Source organism: Erythrolamprus reginae, chromosome 13 (assembly GCF_031021105.1).
Source record: "Erythrolamprus reginae isolate rEryReg1 chromosome 13, rEryReg1.hap1, whole genome shotgun sequence".
Lineage (NCBI taxonomy): Eukaryota > Metazoa > Chordata > Lepidosauria > Squamata > Dipsadidae > Erythrolamprus > Erythrolamprus reginae.
In genome coordinates, this window is record NC_091962.1 from 13,628,070 (window position 1) to 13,655,891 (window position 27,822).

Below are 27,822 nucleotides of genomic sequence, written 5' to 3' on the forward strand. Positions count from 1 at the left end.
AGACTACCTCTACTACCAAGCGTAAACCGATGGTAAGTTTTGAAGGACGGGCAAAATAAATAAGGGAAGGAATGTGGGGCCAGAGCAGCCTCTAGTGGACGAAGGCTGCAGGTGCACCTTCAATTCCTCAAAAGCAAAATTTCTCACTCAGCGTCTTAAGCCTTCGTAAGTCAACCTTTTGCAGTGTCATCGTAACTTTAAGCGGTCGCTAAATGAATGGTCATAAGTCAAGGAATGCTTGTACAAACTACTGGGTTTCCTCTTATCCTTGGTGGCGATGGGGGAGCAGTTGTGGGAGGTTCGTCACCGGAAGCTTTCAAGCTCTTTCTTTCTTTCTTTCTTTCTTTCTTTCTTTCTTTCCTTCCTTCCTTCCTTCCTGTCTCATTTTTTCCTCCCTCCCTCGTCCCTTTTTTGCTCCCTCTCCTTCCTCCCTCCCTCCCTCCCTCCCTGGAGGTTTTCATGGAGAGACTAGACAACCATCTGTCAGAAATGGAGGCGGACAATGACGGTGAACACAATGGCACAGGACGGAAGAAGGATGGATAGAAGGAAGGTAGGAAACAGAAGGAAGGAAGGTAGGAAACAGAAGGAAGGAAGGAAGGAAATGGAAGGAGGAAAGGGAGGAAAAGAGGGAGGGAGGGAGAAAGGAAGGAAATGGAAGAAGGAAGGAAAGGGAGGAAAAAGGAAAGAAGGAAATAGAAGAAGGAAGGAAATGAAGGAAAAAGGGAAGGAAATATAAGAAGGAAGGAAAAATAGGAAAGGAGGAAGGGAGGAAATGGAAGAAGGAAGGAAATGAAGGAAAAAAGGAAGGAAATATAAGAAGGAAGGAAAGGGAGGAAAGGAGAAAGGAAGGAAAGGGAAGAAGGAAGGAAGGAAGGAAGGAAGGAACTAGATGACCACCAAGGTATTTTCCAACTCTGTTCAACCTGAATCTGATCTGCTTCTCCCCCTCCCCTCCCTTGATCCTTCCTGGGATCCCAACGGGTGGATCCCACTTAAGCAATACCTGTGTAGAAAAGGAACTGGATGAAGTATTTCTGGTTGAGTTCTCCCACGCAGTTGTTGATCCTGTGAAGGAAAAGAAGGCATTATTATTTTATTTTAAAAAAAGAAACCCACCGCGAGGTCAAATCAACTTAAAGGCAAGTCCTCGACATATGACCGGCACAGGCCCCCCCAAAATCCATATGGCTGTGTGAGGAATCTGCTGCCAGGGTCCATAACCTTTTGCGCCACAGGGGCTTAAGGGGAGAATGGCCGCAGTGGATAAGTGAGTATTGTATTTGTATTTATTAGATTTGTACGTTGCCCCTCTCCCAAGACTCGGGGCGGCTAACAACAATAAAAAAGACAACGTAAACAAATCTAATATTAAAAATAATCTAAAAAACCCCTAAAAAACCGTCAACTAAGCAATGTCGCCTGGCGGGACCCAGGGGAAGAGCCTTCTCTGTGGCGGCCCCGGCCCTCTGGAACCAACTCCCCCCAGAGATTAGAACTGCCCCCACCCTCCTTGCCTTTCGTAAACAACTTAAAACCCACCTCTGCCGCCAGGCATGGGGGAATTGAGATCCTCTTTCCCCCTAGGCCTTTACAATTCTATGCATGGTATGTATGTATGTATGTTTGGTTTTTATATTAATTGATTTTTAATCATCAATACCAAATTACTATTGTACACTGTTTTATTGTCGCTGTTAGCCGCCCCGAGTCTCTGGAGAGGGGCGGCATACAAATCCAATAAATAAATAAATAAATAAATAAATTTAAAGAACCAATCATACATACAAGATTAACCCGGGCCGCTAAGCGAATCTTGCTCCCCTGTTCACTCGGCTTGCCGGAAGGTCACAGAAGGGGGATCGCTACGACCGTCGCAAAGTAAGAGTCGAGGGTCAAAGGTCTGAATTTGGGTCAGGGGATCCTGGCGGTGGGAGGGGATTCTGCAACGGTCGTTAAGAGTGACTAAGAGCAAAGGACGAAACAGACTTTTACATGACTTGGGGACAAATGGCACGCACGGTGGAAGAAGAGAAATAAAACGATTCGGGACTGTAGAGGCGATATAAACGTGGATCCTTAGAACTGTACAACAGAGAGAATTAAATATCTAAATTAAATATTTAGAATTAAACAAAGTGCGAATTGGAGATCAATGGGATTAACATCACAAGTATTAATACGTTAAATCTGACAGATAAAGCAATAAGAGATAGTGCACGGATAGATTAAATAACGATACGCATAACTGCGTAAGATTATCAAGAATTTATGTTGGAGATTTGGACGTTTGGAGAGAAAAGGATTGTTTCTCTTGTTTTTAACCATTTTTTCCCTTTTCCTTTGATGATTTTTTGTTTTAGATTATTCGTTTGTTTTCTGTTTTGGGGTGGGGGTTTTTCTCTATTTTTTTGTCTTTGACTTTCCTTCTATTATTTTCACATTATGATTAAGTACATGTGAAGTTTGTATATGTGTGTTAATAGTAATAATAATAATAATAATAATAATAATAATAATAATTTATTAGATTTGTATGCCGCCCCTCTCCGAAGACTCGGGGCGGCTCACAACAGTAATAAAAACAGTATAAATATAAAAAAACAGTTAAATATTTTAATAAAATCTTTTTTTTAAAAAAAAGAGTGAAAAAACCATTGTAAGTTACTTCAGGGGTCACTAACTGAACTGTTGTAAGTCGAGGACAAAAAACCCCCCTGGAAAATTATTTCTGACTTGGGAGACCGGCCGAGTCTTGTCATTTATGAAAAGACCCCCCCCCCCCCCCCCCAAAATCCAAGCTGTGCAACAGAGGACCCATCAGGCTGAGCAGCTTAGGGCCCATGGTTTGCTTTGCCTCTGTCCAAGGCGCGTAGTCCGGAGCCTCACCAAGGGCAATGATGATCCATTCGTCGGATGCAACGGTGACAGATCTGGCAGTGATGAGCTCGAGGTGGCCGGTAGGTTTCGCACCGGTTGCAAACGGTCCAGTCCCTGTTATTCTAAACATTAATAAAATAAAATAAAATGAGAATGCTGGGTGAAACGATGGAAGACCTTCGCATGGAATCTTTGTTTTAAGCCGAACGTGGCAACTTTAAAGACTTGTGGACTTCAACTCCCAGCATTCCCCAGCCAGCGCATGCTGGGTGCCTTGGGACCAATCACCAGGAGGCTATGTGTTCTAGTCCCGCCTTAGGCACGAAAGGCAGCTGGTGATTTTGGGCCAATCACCAGGCGACGGTGAGTTCTAGTCCCGCCTTAGGCAGGAAAAAACAGGGTGACTTTGGGCCAATCACCAGGAGACGGTGAGTTCTAGTCCCGCCTTAGGCAGGAAAAAACAGGGTGACTTTGGGCCAATCACCAGGAGATTGTGAGTTCTAGTCCCGCCTTAGGCAGGAAAGAACAGGGTGACTTTGGGCCAATCACCAGGAGATTGTGACTTCTAGTCCCGCCTTAGGCAGGAAAAAACAGGGTGACTTTGGGCCAATCACCAGGAGATTGTGAGTTCTAGTCCCGCCTTAGGCAGGAAAGAACAGGGTGACTTTGGGCCAATCACCAGGAGATTGTGACTTCTAGTCCCGCCTTAGGCAGGAAAAAACAGGGTGATTTTGGGCCAATCACCAGGCGACGGTGAGTTCTAGTCCCGCCTTAGGCAGGAAAAAACAGGGTGACTTTGGGCCAATCACCAGGAGACGGTGAGTTCTAGTCCCGCCTTAGGCAGGAAAAAACAGGGTGACTTTGGGCCAATCACCAGGAGATTGTGAGTTCTAGTCCCGCCTTAGGCAGGAAAGAACAGGGTGACTTTGGGCCAATCACCAGGAGATTGTGACTTCTAGTCCCGCCTTAGGCAGGAAAAAACAGGGTGATTTTGGGCCAATCACCAGGCGACGGTGAGTTCTAGTCCCGCCTTAGGCAGGAAAAAACAGGGTGACTTTGGGCCAATCACCAGGAGATGGTGAGTTCTAGTCCCGCCTTAGGCAGGAAAAAACAGGGTGACTTTGGGCCAATCACCAGGAGACGGTGAGTTCTAGTCCCGCCTTAGGCAGGAAAAAACAGGGTGACTTTGGGCCAATCACCAGGGGACGGTGAGTTCTAGTCCCGCCTTAGGCAGGAAAAAACAGGGTGACTTTGGGCCAATCACCAGGAGATTGTGAGTTCTAGTCCCGCCTTAGGCAGGAAAGAACAGGGTGACTTTGGGCCAATCACCAGGGGACGGTGAGTTCTAGTCCCGCCTTAGGCAGGAAAAACTGGGTGACTTTGGACCAATCACCAGGAGACAGTGAGTTCTAGTCCCGCCTTAGGCACGAAATCCAACTGGCTGGGGAATTCCGAGGGTTGATGTCCATTTATCGTAAAGCAGTCAAGCCTGGGAGATATCAATAGAGATGGATGCACCATAAATACCCATAAAAGAAAATGCAGGGAACGATGTGCATTTATTTCTCTTCGACACCCTCCCTCGTGCTACTCCTTGGACCTCTGGTGGGAGAGGAACTGGCTAATTTCGCAACTCACCCGGCTGTTCTGATGCGCGGCAGCATTGCTGTTGCCGCTCCTGAGGTCGGAGAAATCGAGGGCCGTGTCAGGCAGTGGGACCACCCCTGGAAAATAAGAATCCAAGATCTTTAAGTTAAACTGAGTTTAACCAACGGAGATGGCCGTGGTTTCCCCCCGTCTCTTGGTTGCAAAAGTAAAAATGACGATGCCAAGGCCAAGGATAATTGTCCAATAACGCTTTTACACAACTTCCATTTTTTTTTGCGTGTCCTTCCTGGACAGCTCAGGTTATTTATTGACTTTGGATCCCTAGGCACCCATTCACTTAATTTATTTTTATTTATTAATCAGATTTGTATGCTGGGACTCACTTAAAACCTGCAAGGATTCCCCAACACCGTTGGGCAAAACTCACTTGGCACTTTCCTTTCTTCCTCACGTAGAACCCTTTCACGCCCGAGAGCTTTATTTTTTTATTTAAAAACGCCTTCCTTCTCTAATAAAAAATAATAATGTCTTCCAGATGAATATCTCTCTGCCTGGGCTTGGGCCAGAACTGTCAATATATCAGAGGGGAGGGGGGTCTCCATCAATTACATCCCCTTCCACACTCCTTTTCCCCCTAATGCTGCCTGAAAGAGGCAGTGCTGAACCTTGGGGCATAGGTAGGTAGGTAGATGGGTGGATGGATAGATAGGACACAGATTACAGATAGTTAGATGATTGATAGATTAGATACATGGATAGATAGATAGATAGATAGATAGATAGATAGATAGATAGATAGACAGATAGACAGACAGACAGACAGACAGATGATAGATGAGATAAAGATAGATGATAGATAGATAGATAGTTTGATAGAGAGAGAGAGATTAGATACAGACAGACAGAGATACAGATAGAAACAGAGAGATTAGATACACACAGAGAGATCTTAGATACAGACAGACAGATAGCTAGCTAGCTAGCTAAGATATGGATAGATAGTTAGATAAGATACAGATTGATAGATTGATTAGATGCAGATAGAGAGAGAGGTTAGATACAGAAAGATAGATAAATAGATAGATAGACAGAGATTAGATGCAGAGAGAGAGAGGGAGAGATATATATTAGATACAGATAGAAAGATAAATTGATAGATTAGCTACAAATAGATAGATAGATAGATAGATAAGATACAGATAGATAGATAGATACAGTATAGATAAATAGAGATAGATAGATAGATAGAAAGAGAGACAGAGATTAGATACAGAGAGGGGGGAGAGATATTAGATAGATAGATAGATAGATAGATAGATAGATAGATAGAAAAATAGATAGATGGATGATAGATAGATTAGATACAGATAGAGATTATAGATAGATTAGATAGATAGATAGATAGACAGACAGACAGCAGTAGATAGATCTGGGGGGGGAACAGGGGGGGGGGGCTTTTTCGTCATGGGCCTGTTCTTGTACTGTTCTGTTTGGCCCCCGCTCTACTTCTCGATCTCAGATCCCATCCAAAGAGGCCATTAGTACATCTTTGAAGCAAACAAATGGGAAAACAAGCCAGGTTTTGGCAGAGGGGGGACCAAAGAGAGAGACTCATCATCTCTGCCTCCCCCTCTTTTCTATTCATCATTTGCAAAAGAAAAAAAAAAAGGGGGGGGGAAGCCTCTCTCCAGAAACAGGAACAAACTTCTGACGACGGGCGATTACTCAACCGAGGATGTTCTCCTGGCCGTGACGCAGCTGAAGAATTCTGGCCTGATAAATATTTTGATTTGGGATCACAAAGGGAAGGAGATGAGATCTCCATAAATCAGTCTCGGGGGCCAAACTCAAACTAACAGAGGGCTTGTTTGGATTGCAGACTTAAGGAACAAAAAAAAGCACTTTGTAAAAAGCTACGTAAACTGAAGTCAAATTGCCGAAAAGGCCCAGGCCCGAGAGAAGCCGAGACGTCCATTAATCCGTCTTGGCAGCCGGACTAAAACTAATGGACCTTGTCGCTTGTATCTTTGTGATTTGTTTTGTTTTGTTTGTTTCCTGGAATGATTGTTTTGCTTATTTAGAAACCTATGACTATCACTAAGTGTTGTAACTTTGGTTCTTGATGAATGGTGTTCTTTTAAATGTATACAGTATGCACCAGAAAAAATTCCTTCTTTCCAGTAAAGAATTCTATTATTCTATTCTATTCCTATCCTTTTCTATCCTATCCTATTTCTTTATATTCTATTCTCTAATCTAATTCTATTCTCCATTCCATCATCCTATCCTATTTCTTTATATTCTAATTATATTGACTATTCTATTCTGTTCTCTATTCTATTCTACTATCCTATCCCTATTCTAATTCTATTGGCTATTCTATTCTCTGCTAGTCTATTCTAATTCTAATTTTCTTTTCTATTCTATTTCTATTCTAATTCTATTGTCTATCCTACTAGCACTCTATTCTAATTCTCTTCTCTTCTGTATTCTATTCTATCCTATTTCTTTATATTCTATTCTCTAATCTAATTCTATTCTCCATTCCATTTCCTTCCATTCTATCATCCTATCCTATTTCTTTATATTCTAATTCTATTGACTATTCTATTCTCTGCTATTCTATTCTGCTCTATTCTACTCTACTATCATATCCTATTTCTATTCTAATTCTATTGACTATTCTATTCTCTGCTATTCTATTCTGCTCTATTCTACTCTACTATCATATCCTATTTCTATTCTAATTCTATTGACTATTCTATTCTCTGCTATTCTATTCTGCTCTATTCTACTCTACTATCATATCCTATTTCTATTCTAATTCTATTGACTATTCTATTCTCTGCTAGTCTATTCTAATTCTAATTCTCTATCCTATTTCTATTCTAATTCTATTGTCTATCCTATTCTCTGCTATTCTATTCTAATTCTCTTCTCTTCTCTATTCTATCCTATCCTATTTCTATTCTAATTCTATTCTTTATTCTCTTTTCTTCTACTATCCTATCATATTTCTTTCTATTCTGTTCTAACTCTATTGCCTATTCCATTCTCTGCTATTCTAATTCTATTCTATTCTCTATGTTAATTCTAATGTTAGTAACAAGCAGGGAGAAAGGAAAAGGAAAAAAATCAAAGAGAAAGCAAAAAGTGTAAGAAAATAAAAGTTTTTTAAAAAATTGAAAATAAAGAAAAAAGAACTTTGAACTGCACATTTTTTTAAAAAAAAAACACCACTCCACTTTTTAAAGATGCGTAAACTGAAGTTGCTGAAATGACAATAAATCTGTAAGTGACAGCTCCCTAAAAGTCAAAGGACCCCCAGTTGAACCCGATCCCCGAGAGCAGCGGTGAAAGATCAGCAAAAAACCCCAACAAAGCCACTGCAATGTTATTCATCTGGTGCCCTTTAACATCGGCAGTGGGTGGACTTCAACTCCCAGAATCCCCCAGCCAGCCTGCTTTAATACGTTTGCAAGCGGGCTGAGCAATTTTGGGAGTTGAAATCCACATACGTATATTAAAGTGGTGGAGTTTTGGAAAAGATTGCCTGGAGCCTACGGACCGGAGGGAAAATCGCCACTGGCTACCTTCAGGGCCTTATGCAGGACGTCCTCGACCTACAACCACAATGCAGGGAGTTCTTGGAACTACGACCAAATTCCTGGGTTTTATGACTTTCCTTGCCCTGCTGTTTAAAGTGAATCGCTGGCAGTCGTTAAGTCAGTCACAGGGTTGTTAAGTGAATCTGGTTTTCCCCGCTGGACGGGAGGCCGCAAAAGGGCATCACGTGACCCAGGATACCGTCATAAATCACGTGACCCAGGATACCGTCAGCTGCCAAGAGCGTGAATTTGGATCCCCTATCGCTTAAACAAACTGTTGTAATGTTTAATATTTATTTATTTATTTATTTATTTATTTATTTATTATTTAGGTTTGTATGCCGCCCCTCTCCGCGGACTCAGGGCGGCTCACAATATGTCTGAAACATGGTTTGCAAAATTGAAGTGGGTTGGCCAGTAGCAGGAAAACTACCTAGTGTAAGACACACCTTTCCCCTCCTAAAAGAGGGTGTAAAATGTCGGTGCATGTTAATAGTTATAGCTTATAGTTATAGTTTATTAGATTTGTATGCCGCCCCTCTGTGAAGACTCAGGGAGGCTCGCAGCATAGCAGTAATACAATACATTACAAATCTAACAATAAAAAATTAGATCCATTTAAAAGACATTAATAACATTATAAAACCCCTAGCTATGCAGCCACACACATTCAACCTAATCTATCATGCAGTAAGGCCAAAAATATAATAAAGAGGGGGAAAGATGGTAATTATCCCCACGCCTGGCGACAAAAGTGGGTCTTGAGCATTTTACGGAAGGCGAGGAGGGTGGGAGCTATTCGAATCTCCGGAGGGAGTTGATTCCAGAGGGCCAGGGCCGCCACAGAGCAGGCTCTTCCCCTGGGTCCCGCCAGCCGACATTGTTTGGTCGATGGGACCCGGAGAAGGCCCACTCTGTGGGACCTAATCGGCCGCTGGGATTCGTGCGGCAGGAGGCGGTCTCGGAGATATTCTGGTCCATAATACACTGAACACAGCCATAGTCGGCCTCCAGAAGTCCTGCCCCCGCATCGCATGTTTGCAAAATATGGGCCCGTTTTTCGCAAAAATAGGAGGCGCAGAGGATTTGGGAGGCCTGCAGAGAGCACTTGGGGGAAGGCAAAGACACAGTTTTTGCGAAAAATGGGCAAAAAATGTGACAGGGGCATTGTTGCCTTCCCTGAGGAGCTCTCTGCAGGCCTCCCAAACCCTCTGCCCATCCCATCTTTGCAAGAAAGAAAGGAAGGAAGGAAGGAAGGAAGGAAAGAAAGAAAGAAAGAAAGAAAGAAAGAAAGAAAGAAAATGGGACCATTTTCGCCCTCCTCCAGCCCCTAGGAACCCTCTGCAGACCTCCCAAATTCTCTGCCTACCCCATTTTTGCAAAAAATGGGTCTGTTTTTTGCAAAAACTGGGGTGCGCAGAGAGTTTGGGAGGTCTGCCGAGTGCTCCTGTGGACCAGAAGGACAAAAACCTTTTTTTCCTCTTTGAAATCTTGGTGCTTCTTATACACTGATGCATCTTACAGTCCGAAAAATAAGGCCAGTAACACACCACTCAGCACCACAGCTGGAGTCTTCTGACTGCCTGGGTGCAATATGATGCTTATTTATTTTTCTGCCAACTCTAGGGTTGAGACCTGGACAGTCACCTGGGTCAGCAAAAACAGCCCGCGTGTGACAGATCAGGAGCATCAGGACGACGAGGTTAAAAGCGGCCGCGTGGAAAGGACACCAGAAGCTGGAAATAAAGCGGAACAAGGATTAAAATTAATACAATATCACGGGCATATTTGCAAGACGTTTAGCACCCACAGCTGGTCATCCTCTGCTTTGAACAGATGTTAAATATTTAAAATAATCCTCCCATCTCTTATTTATCCGATGGCAGACTGGAGGCCGGGATATTTTTACTGACCTGGCTGAGTTGAGTCAGTGAGTATGTGCGGAAGGCGCCTTCCATCTGGATCACTGAGCTCCTGAACATGTATGTATGTATGTATGTATGTATGTATGTATGTATGTATGTATGTATTTTTATTATTATTATTATTTTAAAGAATGTTCTTTCTGCGCCAGCTCAGGAAGCTCAAACTGCCCAAGGAGCTGCTGATTCAGTTCTACAGAGGAATCATTGAGTCTGTCATCTGCACCTCTATCACTGTCTGGTTTGGTGCTGCAGCCCAACAGGACCGACACAGACTTCAGAGGAGAATCAGAACTGCAGAAAAAACAATGGCTGCCAACCTGCCTTCCATTGAGGGCCTGTAGACTGCACGAGTCAAAAAGAGGGCGGGTAAAATATTGACTGACCCCTCACATCCTGGACACAAATTGTTTCAACTCCTACCCTCAAAATGTCACTACAGAGCACTGCACACCAAGACAACTAGACACAAGAACAGTTTTTTCCTGAACGCCATCACTCTACTAAACAAATAATTCCCTCAACACTGTCAGACTTTCTGCTAAATCTGCACTTCTATTCTACTAGTTTTTCTCATCATTCCTATCACCCATTTCCTCCCATCTTGACTGTATGACTGTAACTTGTTGGGTATATCCTAAGATTTTTATTAATATTGCTTCTTCATTGCTTATTTGACCCCTATGACAATCATTAAGTGTTGTACCACATGATTCTTGACAAATGTATATTTTATTTTATGTACGTTGAGAGCATATGCACCAAGACAAATTCAAGTCCAATCACACTTGACCAATAAAAATTCTATTCTATTCTATTCTATTAGATTTGTATGCCGCCCCTCTCCGGAGACTCGGAGTGGATCACAACAGCAAAGCACAGTACAAAGCCAATTATGTATGTATGTATGCATGTATGTTTCCATTTATAAGCCGCCCATCACCTGATGGATTCAGGGTGGCGAACAACAATAAAAACAAGACACAAAAATTAAAACCCCAATATTAAACAAAAAAAAACCCCATTCATCCTTCTATCCTACATTGATACTGGCCAGAGCGGTGTTTTGGTCACTGAGCTCCTGACCATGTGCAGACAGCATCTTTTTCCTCCCAGACCACTGAGCTCCTAAACATACACAGAGGGCAAATCCTTGCTATGCCACTGAGCTCCTGAACATGTGCAGACAGCATATTTTTGCTTCTTCCTTCCTTCCTTCCTTCCCCCAGCCATCTTGCCCTGCCTTAAGCAAATCCAACACTCACAAAAGAAAAGCAAAACAATATATATATACACACACACACACACACAAACACACACACACACACACACACACACACACACACACACACACATATATAAAATCCCCAACCTTGGGAATCTACAGCTTTCTTCGCTGCCCTGGATGCAAAATTGAGACCTTCCTCTCCATTTCTGCTTCAAATCACAGAAAGCTTCCGATTTGATTTGAATGAAAAACTTTTTTTCGCTTCTGGTCAACTTGTTTTTCTGACCTCAGCGTCACATATTTGCTTCCCGGGGCACCAAAAAGGCTCGGTTTTTAAAAACAGGCAGCAATACCATTTTTAAGCATGGGATTCCAGCCCCCATCAAGTTTGTGCATCCGTTTTTGCTTTTGAGATGAATTTCCCCCCCACTTCTGGGCAAAATATTAAGCAATACCAATAACAGCTTGTCCTGCCTATTCGGAAGGGCTGGACTAGATGACCTTTTGGGACCCCTTCTAACTTCCACCCTTCGAGTGCTCTAGCCAGCAGCTAACCTGCACGTCTGAGAGGAAAAACTAGCTATCCAAATTAAAAGGAATCCAAAGGAATAACCAGAAGGGCCGTCTGGGTTTATACAGCAGTTGAGGCAGCAGAGCGAAACTTTCTTTTAGAGTGGAATTAAAATGGGAAGGGGGAAAAATTTAAAATAAATAGCCCTAAAATTGTAATTTTCTGGATTTCGGTTTGCGTCTGTGGCTGAATGGAAACCCATGAACTAATTTTCAAAAAAAGGAAGGGGAAGGGAAGGAGGGAGGGATGAAAGGCAGAAGGAAGGAAGAAGAGAAGGATGAAGGAAAGGAGGGAGAGAGGAAAGAAGGAAGGGATGAAGGCATGAATGAAGGGAGGGAAGGATTAAGGAAGGAAGAAAAGTAGAGGGAGAGAGGGAGGAAAGATGGAAGGAAGACGGGAAGGAGGAAGGAAAGGAAGGGGGGAAGGCATGAATGAAGGGAGGGAGAGAGGGAGGAAGGAAGGAAGGGAGAAGGAAGGAAAGGAAAGAACGAAAGCAAAGGAAAGGAAAGGAGGAAAGGAAAGGAGGAAAGGAAAGGAGGAAAGGAGGAAAGGAAAGGAGGAAAGGAATGAAGGAAAGGAAAGGAAAGAAGGAAAGGAAAGACGGAAAAGAAAGGAAGGACTACAGCTACAGCTCTGGAATATGGAAAGGAAAGAAGGAAAGGAAGGGAAAAGAAAGGAAAGGAAAGAAAGGAAAGGAGGAAAGGAAAGAAAGAAAAGAAAGAAGGAAAGGAAACGAAGGACTACAGCTACAGCTCTGGAATATGGAAAGGAAAGGAAAGAAGGAAAGGAAGGGAAAAGAAAGGAAAGGAAAGAAAGGAAAGGAGGAAAGGAAAGAAAGAAGGAAAGGAAACGAAGGACTACAGCTACAGCTCTGGAATGTGGGACTGACTTTCCCAACATCAGCAAGCCACCGCCAAATAAGCTTCAACTCTTTTGTAATAATTAACTACCTTTAATCATTTTGCTACAATTAAACAACCTTCAAAGATGTTGTTATGATTAAATAAGCATTTATAATTTTGCTATGTTAAACAGGTGCATTTCTCATTAATAAAATGGAAGCCCTCTGATGATTAGTTTGCAAATGTATTTATCTTTAAAAAAATCATATTAGTGGTCTGCGGGACTTAAAATTATGACTTTGGTGGTGTGCAGGATTTAAACGTATGACCTTGGTGGTCCCTGAGGTCCTAAAAGGTTGGGAACTTCTGCATTAGAGGGCTAACAATAGCATATGTGGCAAAGAAAGGATAAAAAATCTGGACGCTGTTTTGCCTAGCTAATGGCAATTAGCTACCCACGAGTTCAGAATGAATTCAAACACACACAGCAGAGGAAATCCAGAAAGTCTCTTTTATATTCAGAGGTGACAGTTACTCACACCAATAGTTCACTTGACGTCGAGGCCTGGAAATGGCGGCTCCTCATTTTGGGCGCACGCCCATCGTGCACAAATGCACCGATTAGCACGAAATTTGGCTTCATTGGGAGGAGCCCTCCGGCCTGGTTCTTGGACGAGGAGCCTTGTCATCACCGCCACCCCTGCCGCCATTATTTCATTTCATTTATTGGATTTATATGTCGCCTCTCTCCAAAGACTCAGAGCAGCTTACAAGATATTATGACGGTTTCCCTGGCTGCGACTGTGGTGGATACGGGCAGGGGAGGCGGTGGTAGGGGCCTCTTGCTTAAAAGCCCTCTCCGTGTTCATCCAGGGGCCCCAATTATGGGATGCTAGCTGGGGGGCCCTGAAATTCAAGACTTTGACTTTGTCAACGGTTTTTTTAAAAAGCATGGATTTGCCGCCAGGCCGTTGAACAACAACATACAGCTCTGTCCCAAGGCGACGAATGATTGATGGACGGACGTTGTTAAATTTGGTGTTTTTACCCATTGTGTACTGCTTTTGTTGTTGTACATTGTGTCCCTTCTGGAGAAGGGAGGCTTATGAATCTAAATAAATTGAAATTGAAATTTGACAACTGTTGCTGCTGCAGCTTCTCCTGCCGCGGGCTTTGGCAAGAGACATTTTTGGACTTGGAGCCTGGCACTGGTTTTACCTTGAGAGAGACTTAATATATTTAGAGACAACCATAATCTTTGCCGCAGCGCTAAGATCAAGCACACTTGCCTCTTATTATTCTAATTACAGGCTTGAGGCTAGGTTTCAGCAAACTGAGTGGTTTAGTCACTCTGGTTTTTTTTTTTACTACTCCACTGCCTTGGGGCTTGTGTCATCTTTGCCAGGTTACCATCTCCAGAAATAGGTTCCCTTAGACCAATGGCATGAGGGCCACAGGTGGCACATGGAGCCATATCTGATGGCACGTGAGCCATTGCCTAGTTCAGCTCCAACGTGCCGGCCAGCTGATTTATGGCTCACACAGAGGCACTGGAAGGGCGTTTTTGGCTTCCGGAGAGCCTCCAACAGGATGCGGAAGGCGTTTTGGGCTTCCAAAGAGCCTCCGGGATGATGGGAGAAGGCATTTTTACAATCCCCTGGCTCCAGGGAAATACGAGCCTACTGGGCCTGTGAGAAGTTGGGAGGATGGGGAGGGCCCTTTTGGCTTCCAGAGAGCCTCCGGGAGGATGGGGGAGATTGTTTTTATTCTCTCCCAGCTTCAGGGAAGCCTTGGGGGAGCCTGGAGAGGCTGAAACACAAGTCTTCTGGGCCCACCAGAAGTTGGGAAACAGGCCATTTCCAGCCTCCAGGGTGCCTCCGGATGGCGGAAAAAGCTTCTTTCACCCTGCCCAGGCATTGGGCCCTCACGCATATGCAATAGCGCACACAAACCGCTCTTTTGGCACCTGTGGAAAAAATAGGTTCACCATCACTGCCCTAGACTTATTTTAAATCTGAGAGGCATCCTTGGTTTAGCCAGCTAAACATGCCAGCCAGCTGATTTATGGCTCCCTCTGGAGGCACTGGGAGGGTGTTTTTGGCTTCCGGAGAGCCTCCGGGAGGATGACGAGGGCGTTTTTGGCTTCCAGAGGGTCTCCGGGGTGATGGGGAGGACATTTTTGGCTTCCAGAAAGCCTCTGAGAAGATGGGGTAGGGCGTTTTTCTTAAATTTTTTCGTCCCCTTTTCATGGGAAAAAAATTTGCTCACCTTAGTTTTACAGGTGTTGCCTGTATGCCTTGTATTGATTTTATCGTTTTTTAATATTGATGTTTTATCTTTTTTTGGGGGGGGATATTGTTTTTTAATTTTTCTCCACCTTAAAACATATGTAAATACCAAAACACAATACCAATATCAAACCAGACACATGTGCCAAATTTCCATATCATTAATGAGCTTCAATTCCTGCCTTCCCCTTCCCTCCCGTAACTCCATCCCTCGGACAAGTAGTACTAAACTTTAGAAGCAGAAACAAAGAAAGAAAAAGAAACGAAAACCTCCAAATATAGCTTTAATATCTGATATTCTATGAATCCCATATATGTCATTATTTACGGAGAAAGGGAAAGAGAAAAGGAAAAAATAAACCCCCTCCCCACTCCAATATTTACCTGATTCCCTAATGAAAACAGTTTTTACATGTAAAATAATGTAAAAACATGAACTCCAGGGTGCGTCCCAAAAGTAATGCAATTATTTCTTTAAAAGTAATTTATTGAACAGATTTGTAACGCCTTTCGGAAGGTGAGGAGAGTGTGGAGGAGGAGGAGGAGGAGAAGAAGAAGAAGAAGAAGAAGAAGAAGAAGAGAAGGAGGAGAAGGAAGAAGAAGAAGATATAAAAGCAGACTAACTCCTGATGTTCCCAGGCATTAAGCAAAATAAATATCATTTATATTAGCATTTAGATTAAGAACATTGTGAGGGCCAAGAACATTCTGCCTCTCTCTCTGTGTATAGAGGACAATTTTGCAAGCGAAGGGTGGGGTCAGAGCTCTGGGTGGACCTATAAAAGGGGACACCATTGCGAGGCTTTTCGGCCCATCCCAGATCAACCTTGCTCTCCTACCGACGTTGGAGGTAAGTGGGGAGACCTTGTGAGGCTCTTGGCCAGGGGTTCAAAACCTCTCTAGATCCAGAGACAGGAGATCTCTATGGGGACTATGTGGGAGCCCCACAGGTTCAGCCTTGGGTCAGAAGATCTGAAGAACTTCAGCTTTGCTGGATCTCAGGGCCAAGCAGTTACGGGAAAACCATGAGGACTAGAGACTTGAGCTCCAGGGGTTCAGCATTTGGGTCTATGAAGTCCAGTCCGAAGATCTGGAGAACTTCAGGTTTGCTGGATCTCAGGGCGAAGCAATTGAGGGAAAACCATAAGGACTAGAGACTCAAGGGGAAGAGCAAGAGACTTTTGAAGGTCCAGAAAGAAGTAAAGCAACAACTCATTGGATCTTCATGAGAAGCCCACCCACCTTCTTTCCAGACCTTCTATTAATTTTTGCTTGTTGGTTAAGGTCTCAGTTGCCACCTGGTCACACTGGGTTGGTCTCTTTCTACTGCCTAAGTGCCAATAAAGGGCCCAAAAGAGGGTGGAGATCATGGTTAAAGTCAACTGTGGTTCTCCTCCTCCTCCTCTTCATCTTGTAGATCAGCTGAGCTGTTTTCGGAATGGTCCAACTGTCCCATTGGAACCCCCCCCAAATTTTGAACCATAGCATCATAATATCATGATATTATGGGAGGTTTTTTGGAGGCCGTCTAGTAACAATAACAACAATGACAACAGAGTTGGAAGGGACCTTGGAGGTCTTCTAATCCAACCCCTTGGTTAGGCTACTTCAGACAAATGCTTATCCAACATCTTCTAAAAAACTTCCAGCGTTGGAGCAATCACAACTTCTGGTGGCAAGCTGTTCCACGGATTATTATTCTAACTGTCGGGAAATTTCTCCTTAGTTCTAAGTTGCTTCCACCCATTGCTTCTTGTTCTACCCTCAGGTGCTTTGGAGAATACCTTGACTCCTTCTTCTTTGGGGCAACCCCTGAGATATTGGAAGGCTGCTATCATGTCACCTCTGGTCCTTCTTTTCATTAAACTATGCCCAGTTCTTGCCACCGTCCTTCATACGTTTTAGCCTCTAGTCCCCTAATCATCTTTAGATCCAACCCACCTTGCCCCAAAAGCAGAAGATCTGATTCTATCCCGGCTTAATGGTTGTCCAGTTTATTCTTGGAAAAACCCACCCATTGCTCCTGGAGGCCACCCCATTGACTGTTCTTACGTCCTCTTTAATGAGAATTAATTCTAGAATTTGTCACTTTCTATAATATTTGGAAGGACTAACTTGAGAAGTTTTGGAAGAGTGGGGAAATTAGATTGACAACGGAGGCTAAATCCAACCATTTATGCGCTTAGAGCTTTTGGGTGAGTTGAAGTCTTCCATCCTTGCCTTGCGATCGAGCGAGCGATCGATGTTTTCATTTACGATGTGGAAGGCGATTTAATAGACTACAACACTGGGGCAAAATATCAGCTTTAAAATTCAAAATTCATATTGGAGGACCCAGTGATTACTAAAAGCATCAGTAAACAGTAGAAATGTAACAAGACATTTGAGGGTAGAACAAGAAGCAATGGGTGGAAGTTGAACGAGGAGAGAAGCCACTTAGAACTAAGGAGATGAAATTTCCTGACAGTCAGAACAATTAATCAGTGGAACAGCTTGCCACCAGAAGCTGTGAATGTTCCAACACTGGAATTTTTAAAGAAGATGTTGGATAAACATCTGTCTGAAGGGTTTCCTGCCTAGGCAGGGGGTTGGACTAGATGACCTCCAAGGTCCATTCCAACTCTATTGTTTTTATTATTATTGTTAAGACCATAAAGACTGTGTGACAGAACAGTCAACAGAGAGGTTGACATGTCTTTGTTGTCTATATGTAAAGTTCTTCACTTTTTCTTCTTCTCTTCTCTCCTATTCTTCTCCTCTCCTCTCTCCTCTTTCTCTCTTTTCTTCCCTCTCCTTTACTTTTTGTCACTTTCTTAACGTGTTCTTTTTCTTTTTTCATTTAACCAAGACACTAACTACCTATTATGAAAAAGATTTAATGTAAAAGCTACTTATTTGCATTCGTTTTCACATTTCACATTTATTTCACGTTTCGTGTTTCGTATTTCATGTCTCATCTCTCATACCTCATAGCTCATATTTTAAAATATTTTTTGTGATCTCTATACATAAACATATATATTTTTAGTTGCTGTTAATTCTTTAAGAATTAATTCTTAATTCTTAAAAAAAGAAGCAATCGATCGTTTTATCTTTCCAGATCAGAAATCAAACGAGATGCCTGAAACTCTGCTGGAAAAAGTTTTAAGAGACATCATCGTCATCTTCCATGGATACAGCGGGAAAGACGACAGGCTCTCGAGGGTCCAGTTCAACGAGATGAGAAAAACTCAGGTGAGAAAAACCCTTAATTTTTTAATTAAGAAAAATTGTGCAAAAGTAGGTTGGCGCGTAGGCGCGGAGCAGGGGGGCAGAGCTCAGTTCAAACAGCCCTAAAAGATGGTGATAATTTGTGTGCATCGTATACTCTGAATGTAGCTTCTCCCCCACCCCAGCCCTAACTAGCTGCTAGCAATCTTCCCAACTCTTACCTCGCAGGCTCTTTCATTACTTCTCTCTACGAAGAACGTTTTTCAAGCCCTAACGCTTTGCAGGGTTGTTTTCATTGCTCTAACTTGCTCCTAATAGGTTTCTTTGCAGCCCTAACAAGGTGCTAACAATGTTCCCAGCTCTTACCAGCTTGCAATCTCTTTCATTGTTACTCTCTTGGAAGAATATTTTCCAAACCTTAAGTCTTTGCGGGGTTTTTTCATTGTTCTAACTTGCTTCTAATAAGTTTCTTTCCAGCCCTAACCAGGTACTAACAATGTTCCCAGCTATTACCGGCTTGCAATCTCTTTCATTGTTACTCTCTGCGAAGAATGTTTTCCAAACCTTGTTTTTGAGGTTTTGGTTTTTTCCCCATTGCTTTACTTGCTCCAAATATTTCTTTCCAGCCCTAACCCAGTGCTTACAATGTTCCCAGCTCTTACCCACTTGCAAGCTCTTTCATTGTTACTCTCTGCGAAGAATGTTTTCCAAGCGCTAAGTCTTTGCAGGGTTTTTGCCATTGCTCTTCTTGCTCCGAATATTTCTTTCTGGATGCTAATGATTTACCCAGCGCTTACTGGCTTGCAAGCTCTTTCATTGTTACTCTCTCCGAATAAGGTTTTTTTAAAAGACCTTAACCAGGGGATAAAATAATGTGATGAAGCTGACCACACTAAGGACACTAGCCAAATGAATACCTGGTAAGCAGATTCTTTTCTCTATTTTCTTCCCCCCAAACTAAGGTGCGTCTTATATTCTGGTGTGTCTTATACTCCGAAAAATACGATATGTAGAGGGAAAGACGCCAGGGATGGCAGAAAGAGATGAAGAAGGGAAAAAAGTGCAAAGCAGCTTTTGGATTGTGTGTGGAGAGAGAGAGAGAACACGAAGGAGTTTTAGGGACATTTATGCTATTTATTTATTTATTTTACTATTTGTTAAATTAGACTTCTATGCCGCCCTTCTCGAAACAACTCAGGGTTATAAATGCAAACAGTATACACAGAGAAATCTAATTACCTTTGAAAAGAATTATGCAAAATTAATAAAATCCTAAAAACTGCAATGCCATCATTCACATTCATCTAAATTCAATCATTCCACATCGTCCAGAGACAATCTCGTCGCTCACGGCCTCCCATGCCCGCCGGCAGAGGTAGCTCTTTAGGGCTTTGAGAAAGACCAGGAGAGATGGGGTCGTATGTATCTCCAGAGGGAGTTCGTTCCAAGAGGGCCAGGGCCGCCACATAGAAGGCTCTTCCCCTAAGACCCTGCCAGACCACATTGCCTGGCCGATGGGATGTGGAGAAGGCTGTCTCTGTGGGACCTAACCGGCCACTGAGATGCATGAGGCAGAAGACGGTTCCGAAGATAGTCTGGTCCTAAGCCATCTAGGGCTTTGTAGGTCATAGAAACAAACATAGAAAAAGACCTCATTGTCCATCTAGTCTGCCCTTAAAGTATTTCCTGCATTTTATCTCAGGTTGGATCTATGTTTATCCCAGGCATGTTTAAATTCAATGACTGTGGATTTTGCGGAGAGGGGCGGCATATAAATCCAATAAATCTAATCTAATCTAATTTGCCAACCATGTCTGCAAGAAGTTTGTTCCAAGCATCTACTCCTTTTTTAGTAAAATTTAAAAAATGGTGTCGTGTTTTTCAAGGTTTTCAAGAGGATCACAAAAAGTTAAGTGTTTCTCTAGCTTGGCTAATGAAGGCATCTAATGACAAACAAACAAACAAACAAACAAACAAACAAACAAACACTACATGTTGAGTGTGGTTGGTCAGCCATTGCGGAGGCTCTCTGGAAGCCAAAAACTTATTCCTCATCCCCCTGGAGGCTATCTTGAAGCCAAAAACTCCCTCCCTATCTTCCCGGAGATCTCTGGAAGCCAAAAACTCCCTCCCTATCTTCCCGGAGCTCGCTGAAAGCTAAAAACTCCCTCCCCATCCTCCCAGAGGCTCTCTGGAAGCCGAAAACTCCCTCCATATTTTCCTGGAGCTCTCTGGAAGCCAAAACCTCCCTCCCTAACCTCCCAGAGGCTCTCTGGAAGCCAAAAACTCCCTCTCTATTTTCCCGGAGCTTTCTGGAAGCCAAGACCGCCATCTCCATTCCCCCAGAAGCTCTCTGGAAGCCAAGAATGCCCTCCCCATCCTCCCGGAGGCTCTCTGGAAGCCAAAAATGCCCTCCCAGAGCCTCTTTTTTGCGAGCCAAAAATCAGCTGGCCGGCACGCTGGAGCTGACTGAGTTGGGTCAGTGAGTATGTGCGGAAGGCACCTTCCATCTGGATCACTGAGCTCCTGAACTTGTACAGAGAGCTTGTTTGTTTTTGTATGTATGTATGTATGTATGTATGTATGTATGTATGTATGTATGTATGTATTTATTTATTTTATTTATTAAATAGATTTGTATGCCGCCCCTCTCTGTAGACTCGGGGCGGCTAAAAACAGTAAAAAACAATATAAACAAATCTAATATTAAAAGTAGTTTAAAAGCCCCAATTTAAGAAACCAATCATATATACAAACATACCATGCATAAATTTTGTAAACCTAGGGGGAAGGGAAAGTCTCAATTCCCCCATGCCTGACGACAGAGGTGGGTTTTAAGGAGCTTACGAAAGGCAAGGAGGGTGGGGGCAACTTTGATATCTGGGGGGAGTTGGTTCCAGAGGGTCAGGGCCGCCACAGAGAAGGCTCTTCCCCTGTGTCCCGCCAGTCGACATTATTTAGTCGACGGGACCTGGAGAAGGCCAACTCTGGGATCTAACCGGTCGCTGGGATTTGTGCGGCAGAAGACGGTCCCGGAGATATTCTGGCCCGATGCCATGAAGGGCTTTATAGGTATGTATTTATTATTATTATTTATTAGATTTGTATGCCGCCCCTCTCCAGAGACTCGGAGTGGCTCACAACAGCAAAGCACAGTACAAATCCAATTATGTATGTATGCATGTTTCCATTTATAAGCCGCCCATCACCTGATGGATTCAGGGTGGCCTACAACAATAAAAACAAGACACAAAAATTAAAACCCCAATATTAAACAAAAAACCCCCATTCATCCTTCTATCCTACATTGATACTGGCCAGAGCAGTGTTTTGGTCACTGAGCTCCTGAGCATGTGCAGACAGCATCTTTTTCCTCCCAGACCACTGAGCTCCTAAACATACACAGAGGGCAAATCCTTGCTATGCCACTGAGCTCCTGAACATGTGCAGACAGCATATTTTTGGTCCTAGGTCACTGAGCTGCTGAGCATGTGCAGAAGGCTCCTTCTTGCTAGGTCAGTGAGCTGCTAAACATATACAGAGGGCGAATTCTTGCTATGGCACAGAGCTCCTGAGCATGGGCAGAGGGCTCCCTTCCCCCTTATTCACTGCCAGACGCACAAGAGAGAGAAAGAGAGACCGAGAAGCCACAAACCCGGCACTCCTGAGCATATGCAGAGGGCCGGGCCGCGGGGTGGTGGTGGTAGTGTTCGGGCCTACCTGTCCCGGAAGCCGACCTGGAGCAGGATGTGCTCCAGGATGACGTAATCAGCGTAACCCACGCTCAGGTAGGTCAGGAGAAGGCAGAGCGCCCCGCAGGGGTCCAGCCGGACTCGTCCCTTCCCGCCGCATCGACCCCGGACCCCGGGCCCCGCCGCCGCCGCCGCCCCCATGGCAACCCCGACCGCCGCTTCCGGTCCCGCCCCCTCTCCCTTCACACACAGCCCCGTTGGCCAATCGGCGCGCCGGCTTTTGGGACGCGGGCGGGAGGAAGGAGGTGCGCGCACTTACACATTCGCCCGGTTCCCGTTGCCATGGAGACGCGGCCTGCCGCTTCTGAACCGCCTTCCCCTCCTCCCAAATCAACCTACATGGCAGAGCTGTTGTGTGAGGACACTATTAGCTGCTCAGGAAGGGACCCCCCATACACACCCCAGAAGCCCTATACACTAAATAAATTGTATTAATAAATTGTGATAATAAATAAATTGTTATCGTATTTTTTAAATTGTTGTATGCCACCTGAGGCGGCCTATAAATATTAATAAACAAACAAACAAACAATAAATAAATAAATAAATAAATAAATAAATAAAGTCAAATAAAATGAAAAATAATAAATAAAATAAAATGTAACAATCCTGGGTGGCAGGAGAGCTACAACATCTGGAAGGGTGGCAGATGTTCCCCACCCTTTTATTGGATGGGATTGGCTTTTCTTAGAAATTGGAAAGATTTCCTTCCTTCCTTCCTTCCTTCCTTCCTTCCTTCCTTCCTTCCTTCCTTCCTTCCTTCCTTCCTTCCTTTTCCTCTAATCCTATTTCTTCCTTTCTTTCTTCTTTCCTTCTTTCCATATTTCCTTCGTTCCTTCCTTCTCCAACCCTATTCCCTTCTTTCCTTCATTTGTTTTCCTTCCTTCCTTCCTTCCTTCATCCCTCCCTCCCTCCCTCCTTTCTTCTTTCCTTACTTCCTTTTCCTCTAATCCTATTTCTTTCCTTCCTTTCTTTCCTTTCTTTTTTCCTTCTTTCCATCTTTCCTTCGTTCATTCGTTCGTTCATTCCTTCTCCAACCCTATTTCCTTCTTTCCTTCTTTTGTTTTCCTTCCTTCCTTCCCTCCTTTCTTCCTTCCCTCCTTCCTTCCTTCCTTCCTTTCCTCCTTCCTTCCTTCCCCCAACTATCTTGCCCTCCCTTAAGCAAATCCAACACCCACAAAAGCAAATCAAAACAATAATAATAAAAAAAGACTAACTTCTGCAGCAAAATCTGCATTTTCAGGTTTTGTTTTTTTAAAAAATCCCCAACCTTGGGAATCTACAGCTTTCTTCGCTGCCCTGGATGCAAAATTGAGACCTTCCTCTCCATTTCTGCTTCAAATCACAGAAAGCTTCCGATTTGATTTGAATGAAAAACTTTTTTTCGCTTCTGGTCAACTTGTTTTTCTGACCTCAGCGTCACATATTTGCTTCCCGGGGCACCAAAAAGGCTCGGTTTTTAAAAACAGGCAGCAATACCATTTTTAAGCATGGGATTCCAGCCCCCATCAAGTTTGTGCATCCGTTTTTGCTTTTGAGATGAATTTCCCCCCCACTTCTGGGCAAAATATTAAGCAATACCAATAACAGCTTGTCCTGCCTATTCGGAAGGGCTGGACTAGATGACCTTTTGGGACCCCTTCTAACTTCCACCCTTCGGGTGCTCTAGCCAGCAGCTAACCTGCACGTCTGAGAGGAAAAACTAGCTATCAAAATTAAAAGGAATCCAAAGGAATAACCAGAAGGGCCATCTGGGTTTATACAGCAGTTGAGGCAGCAGAGCGAAACTTTCTTTTAGAGTGGAATTAAAAAGGGAAGGGGGGAAAAAAATAAAATAAATAGCCCTAAAATTGTAATTTTCTGGGTTTCGGCTTGCACCTGTGGCTGAATGGAAACCCATGAACTAATTTGCAAAAAAAGGGAGGGGAAGGGAAGGGAAGGAGGGAGGGATGAAAGGCAGAAGGAAGGAAGAAGAGAAGGATGAAGGAAAGGAGGGAGAGAGGAAAGAAGGAAGGGATGAAGGCATGAATGAAGGGAGGGAAGGATTAAGGAAGGAAGAAAAGTAGAGGGAGAGAGGGAGGAAGGATGGAAGGAAGACGGGAAGGAGGAAGGAAAGGAAGGGGGGAAGGCATGAATGAAGAGAGGGAGAGAGGGAGGAAAGAAGGAAGAAAGTAGAGAGAGAGGGAGGGAGGAAGGAAGGAAGGAAGGGAGAAGGAAGGAAAGGAAAGAAGAAAAGGAAAGAAGGAAAGAAAAGAAAAGGAAAGGAGGAAAGGAATGAAGGAAAGGAAAGGAAAGAAGGAAAGGAAAGAAGGAAAAGAAAGGAAGGACTACAGCTACAGCTCTGGAATATGGAAAGGAAAGGAAAGAAGGAAAGGAAGGGAAAAGAAAGGAAAGGAAAGAAAGGAAAGGAAAGGAGGAAAGGAAAGAAAGAAGGAAAGGAAACGAAGGACTACAGCTACAGCTCTGGAATATGGGACTGACTTTCCCAACATCAGCAAGCCACCGCCAAATAAGCTTCAACTATTTTGTAATAATTAACTACCTTTAATAATTTTGCTGCAATTAAACAACCTTCAAAGATGTTGTTATGATTAAATAAGCATTTATAATTTTGCTATGTTAAACAGGTGCATTTCTCATTAATGAAATGGAAGCCCTCTGATGATCACTTTGCAAATGTATTTATCTTTAAAAAAAATCATATTAGTGGTCTGCGGGACTTAAAATTATGACTTCGTTGGTCTGCAGGATGTAAACGTATGACCTTGGTGGACCCTGAGGTCCTAAAAGGTTGGGGACCTCTGCATTAGAGGGCTAACAATAGCATATGTGGCAAAGAAAGGAGAAAAAATTCGGGCGCTACTACGCACAAAACTCAACGGATTAGAAACCCATCTCCAGAAAGATCCTAAAGGTAGTAAAATTAACGAGAAGATTTGATGGTGACCAAACATAAAATTGAATTGACGCCACCCTGGGTTTTGAATTTGCAAATAAGCCTGGAAGATGGCTAGCTTATAAAGAGAGAACAATTGATCAACTAATTGATGAGAGTGGGAACTTAGATCTTAAGTTTTTTTTTTTTAAAAAACCGATATTGTTTAGAATTTTTTTTACAGAGCTATATTGCATAAAAAAATAAATAAAGGGAACACTCAAATAACACATCCAAGATCTGGATGAATGAAATATTCTCATTGCAAACTTTGTTCTGTACAAAGTTGAACCTGTAGAACAGCAGGTGAAATTAATCATCAATCAGTGGGCAGTTGGATTTCACAGAAGTTTGACTTACTTGGAGTTATATTGTGTTCCCTTAATTTTTTTGAGCAGTGTAAATAAAAGAAAGAAGAAATTAGAGAAAAATCCACCAGGGAATGTATATTGTAAAACATTCACAACAATTATTGCCCAAAGGGTTGAACCAATTGATTCATACAGACCAGAATGGCTTCCTTCCAAATAGACACGATAAAATACAACATCAGAATTATATTAAATATTCTCGAATATTATGCTCTACATATAGATAAGCAATTCACCCCTCCTTCCCCTTTCTTTAATTCTCTATTTTCTTTTTTTTCTTTTTTGGTATTTTATGCAATAAAAAATAAAAATAAATAAATGGAAGAAGAAGGAAAAAAGAGCTAGCTTTCCAAGCCTATCATCATAGGGCTCAAACTGTTAAAAAAACCACACACACACACTGATTTTTTTTCCCCTTTTGGATTTGCAGGACGATAGGACACCAAAAGACCTTTTCAAGGAGCTAGACAAGAATAAGGACGGGGAGGTGTCCTTCAAGGAATTCACGAATTTACTCAGCAAGCTATTGGTGGAGCTCCACCATGAGTTCCACCAGGACCACTGAGGCAGCGACGGGAGGCCGAGATTGTCACCGGATTACTTATCCTACTTAACCTAACCATGGTCTAACCCCCTACCATCTTTCGAGGCTTCTGGACTCAGTCCTTGTTTGGGCGCACAATAAAGAATTTAATCTTCTCCCCAAAAATTGTGTTGTGTTCTTCAAGCTTTAATTTTGGGGGAGGATCACACACACACAAAAAATTAAGTGTTTCTCTATCTTGGCTAATGAAGGCATCTAAAGATAAACACAAACAAACAAACACGACATGTTGAGTGCGGTTGGTCAGCCAGTTACAAAATCTATCTGGTGGTGTTGAGGAAGCTGTTTTCGCTCTCCCCAGGCATTGAATTATGGGTACTAGCATACAAAAGGTACGCCCTCACTGGCCTAGCCAATCAGCAGTCAACATTTCCCCTCCTGAATGAAGGACCTGACCGAAGCACATAGGAGAACGCAACAAAACACTGAATATTCAATTGGATTTGATATTAATTTATTTGATTTATAAGCCGTCCAAGTTCAGGAGTCCAAGGAGTTTAGGCGGAATATTTCACGGGCTCTCCAATTTTAACACCACACCCTGCAATTTTTTAAAAAAATAAAATCTATCTACTGTTTTGCCTAGCTAATGGCAATTAGCTACCCACGAGTTCAGAATGAATTCAAACACACACAGCAGAGGAAATCCAGAAAGTCTCTTTTATATTCAGAGGTGACAGTTACTCACACCAATAGTTCACTTGACGTCGAGGCCTGGAAATGGCGGCTCCTCATTTTGGGCGCACGCCCATCGTGCACAAATGCACCGATTAGCACGAAATTTGGCTTCATTGGGAGGAGCCCTCCGGCCTGGTTCTTGGACGAGGAGCCTTGTCATCACCGCCACCCCTGCCGCCATTATTTCATTTCATTTATTGGATTTATATGTCGCCTCTCTCCAAAGACTCAGAGCAGCTTACAAGATATTATGACGGTTTCCCTGGCTGCGACTGTGGTGGATACGGGCAGGGGAGGCGGTGGTAGGGGCCTCTTGCTTAAAAGCCCTCTCCGTGTTCATCCAGGGGCCCCAATTATGGGATGCTAGCTGGGGGGCCCTGAAATTCAAGACTTTGACTTTGTCAACGGTTTTTTTTAAAAAGCATGGATTTGCCGCCAGGCCGTTGAACAACAACATACAGCTCTGTCCCAAGGCGACGAATGATTGATGGACGGACGTTGTTAAATTTGGTGTTTTTACCCATTGTGTACTGCTTTTGTTGTTGTACATTGTGTCCCTTCTGGAGAAGGGAGGCTTATGAATCTAAATAAATTGAAATTGAAATTTGACAACTGTTGCTGCTGCAGCTTCTCCTGCCGCGGGCTTTGGCAAGAGACATTTTTGGACTTGGAGCCTGGCACTGGTTTTACTGGTTTTACCTTGAGAAAGACTTAATATATTTAGAGACAACCATAATCTTTGCCGCAGCGCTAAGATCAAGCACACTTGCCTCTTATTATTCTAATTACAGGCTCGAGGCTAGGTTTCAGCAAACTGAGTGGTTTAGTCACTCTGGTTTTTTTTTTTACTACTCCACTGCCTTGGGGCTTGTGTCATCTTTGGCAGGTTTACCGTCTCCAGAAATAGGTCCCCCTAGACCTATGGCATGGGGGCCACAGGTGGCACATGGAGCCATATCTGATGGCACGTGAGCCATTGCCTAGTTCAGCTCCAGTGTGCTGGCCAGCTGATTTATGGCTCGCACAGAGGCACTGGGAGGCCGTTTTTGGCTTCCGGAGAGCCTCCGGGAAGATTGTGAGGGTGTTTTTGGCTTCCAAAGAGCCTCCGGGAGGATTGGGAAGGCATTTTTACCAAACCCTGGCTCCAGGGAAACACGAGCCTACTGGGCCCACGAGAAGTTGGGAAAGAGGCTTCTGGGAGGATGGGGAGGGTCCTTTTGGCTTCCAGAGAGCCTCCGGGAGGATGGGGGAGATTGTTTTCATTCTCTCCCAGCTCCAGGGAAGCCTTGGTGGAGCCTGGAGAGGCTGAAACACAAGTCTTCTGG

At 43.4% G+C, this 27,822-nt stretch overlaps 1 protein-coding gene across 2 annotated transcripts in view; it reads right to left on the reverse strand.

Annotated features, from left to right (window-relative positions):
• The window catches only part of LOC139175258 (palmitoyltransferase ZDHHC3-like), a 60,784-nt gene extending 38,685 nt beyond the window's left edge, over positions 1 to 22,099 (reverse strand). Inside the window, exons 1-5 of one of the 2 annotated variants that reach the window (XR_011560496.1) lie at positions 21,878 to 22,053; positions 9,744 to 9,832; positions 4,519 to 4,604; positions 2,890 to 3,002; positions 1,007 to 1,068 (exon numbers count right to left, since the gene is read on the reverse strand). Coding sequence is in view for 1 of the 2 variants with exons in the window: in XM_070766264.1 (XP_070622365.1) it covers positions 1,007 to 1,068; positions 2,890 to 3,002; positions 4,519 to 4,604; positions 9,744 to 9,832; positions 21,878 to 22,050 (523 nt within the window). In the remaining variant the exon portion in view is untranslated. Of the gene's footprint in view, positions 1 to 1,006; positions 1,069 to 2,889; positions 3,003 to 4,518; positions 4,605 to 9,743; positions 9,833 to 21,877 lie in introns of both variants that reach the window. The other variant, XM_070766264.1, reaches the window with a different exon arrangement.
• Between the last annotated feature and the right edge of the window lie 5,723 nt (positions 22,100 to 27,822).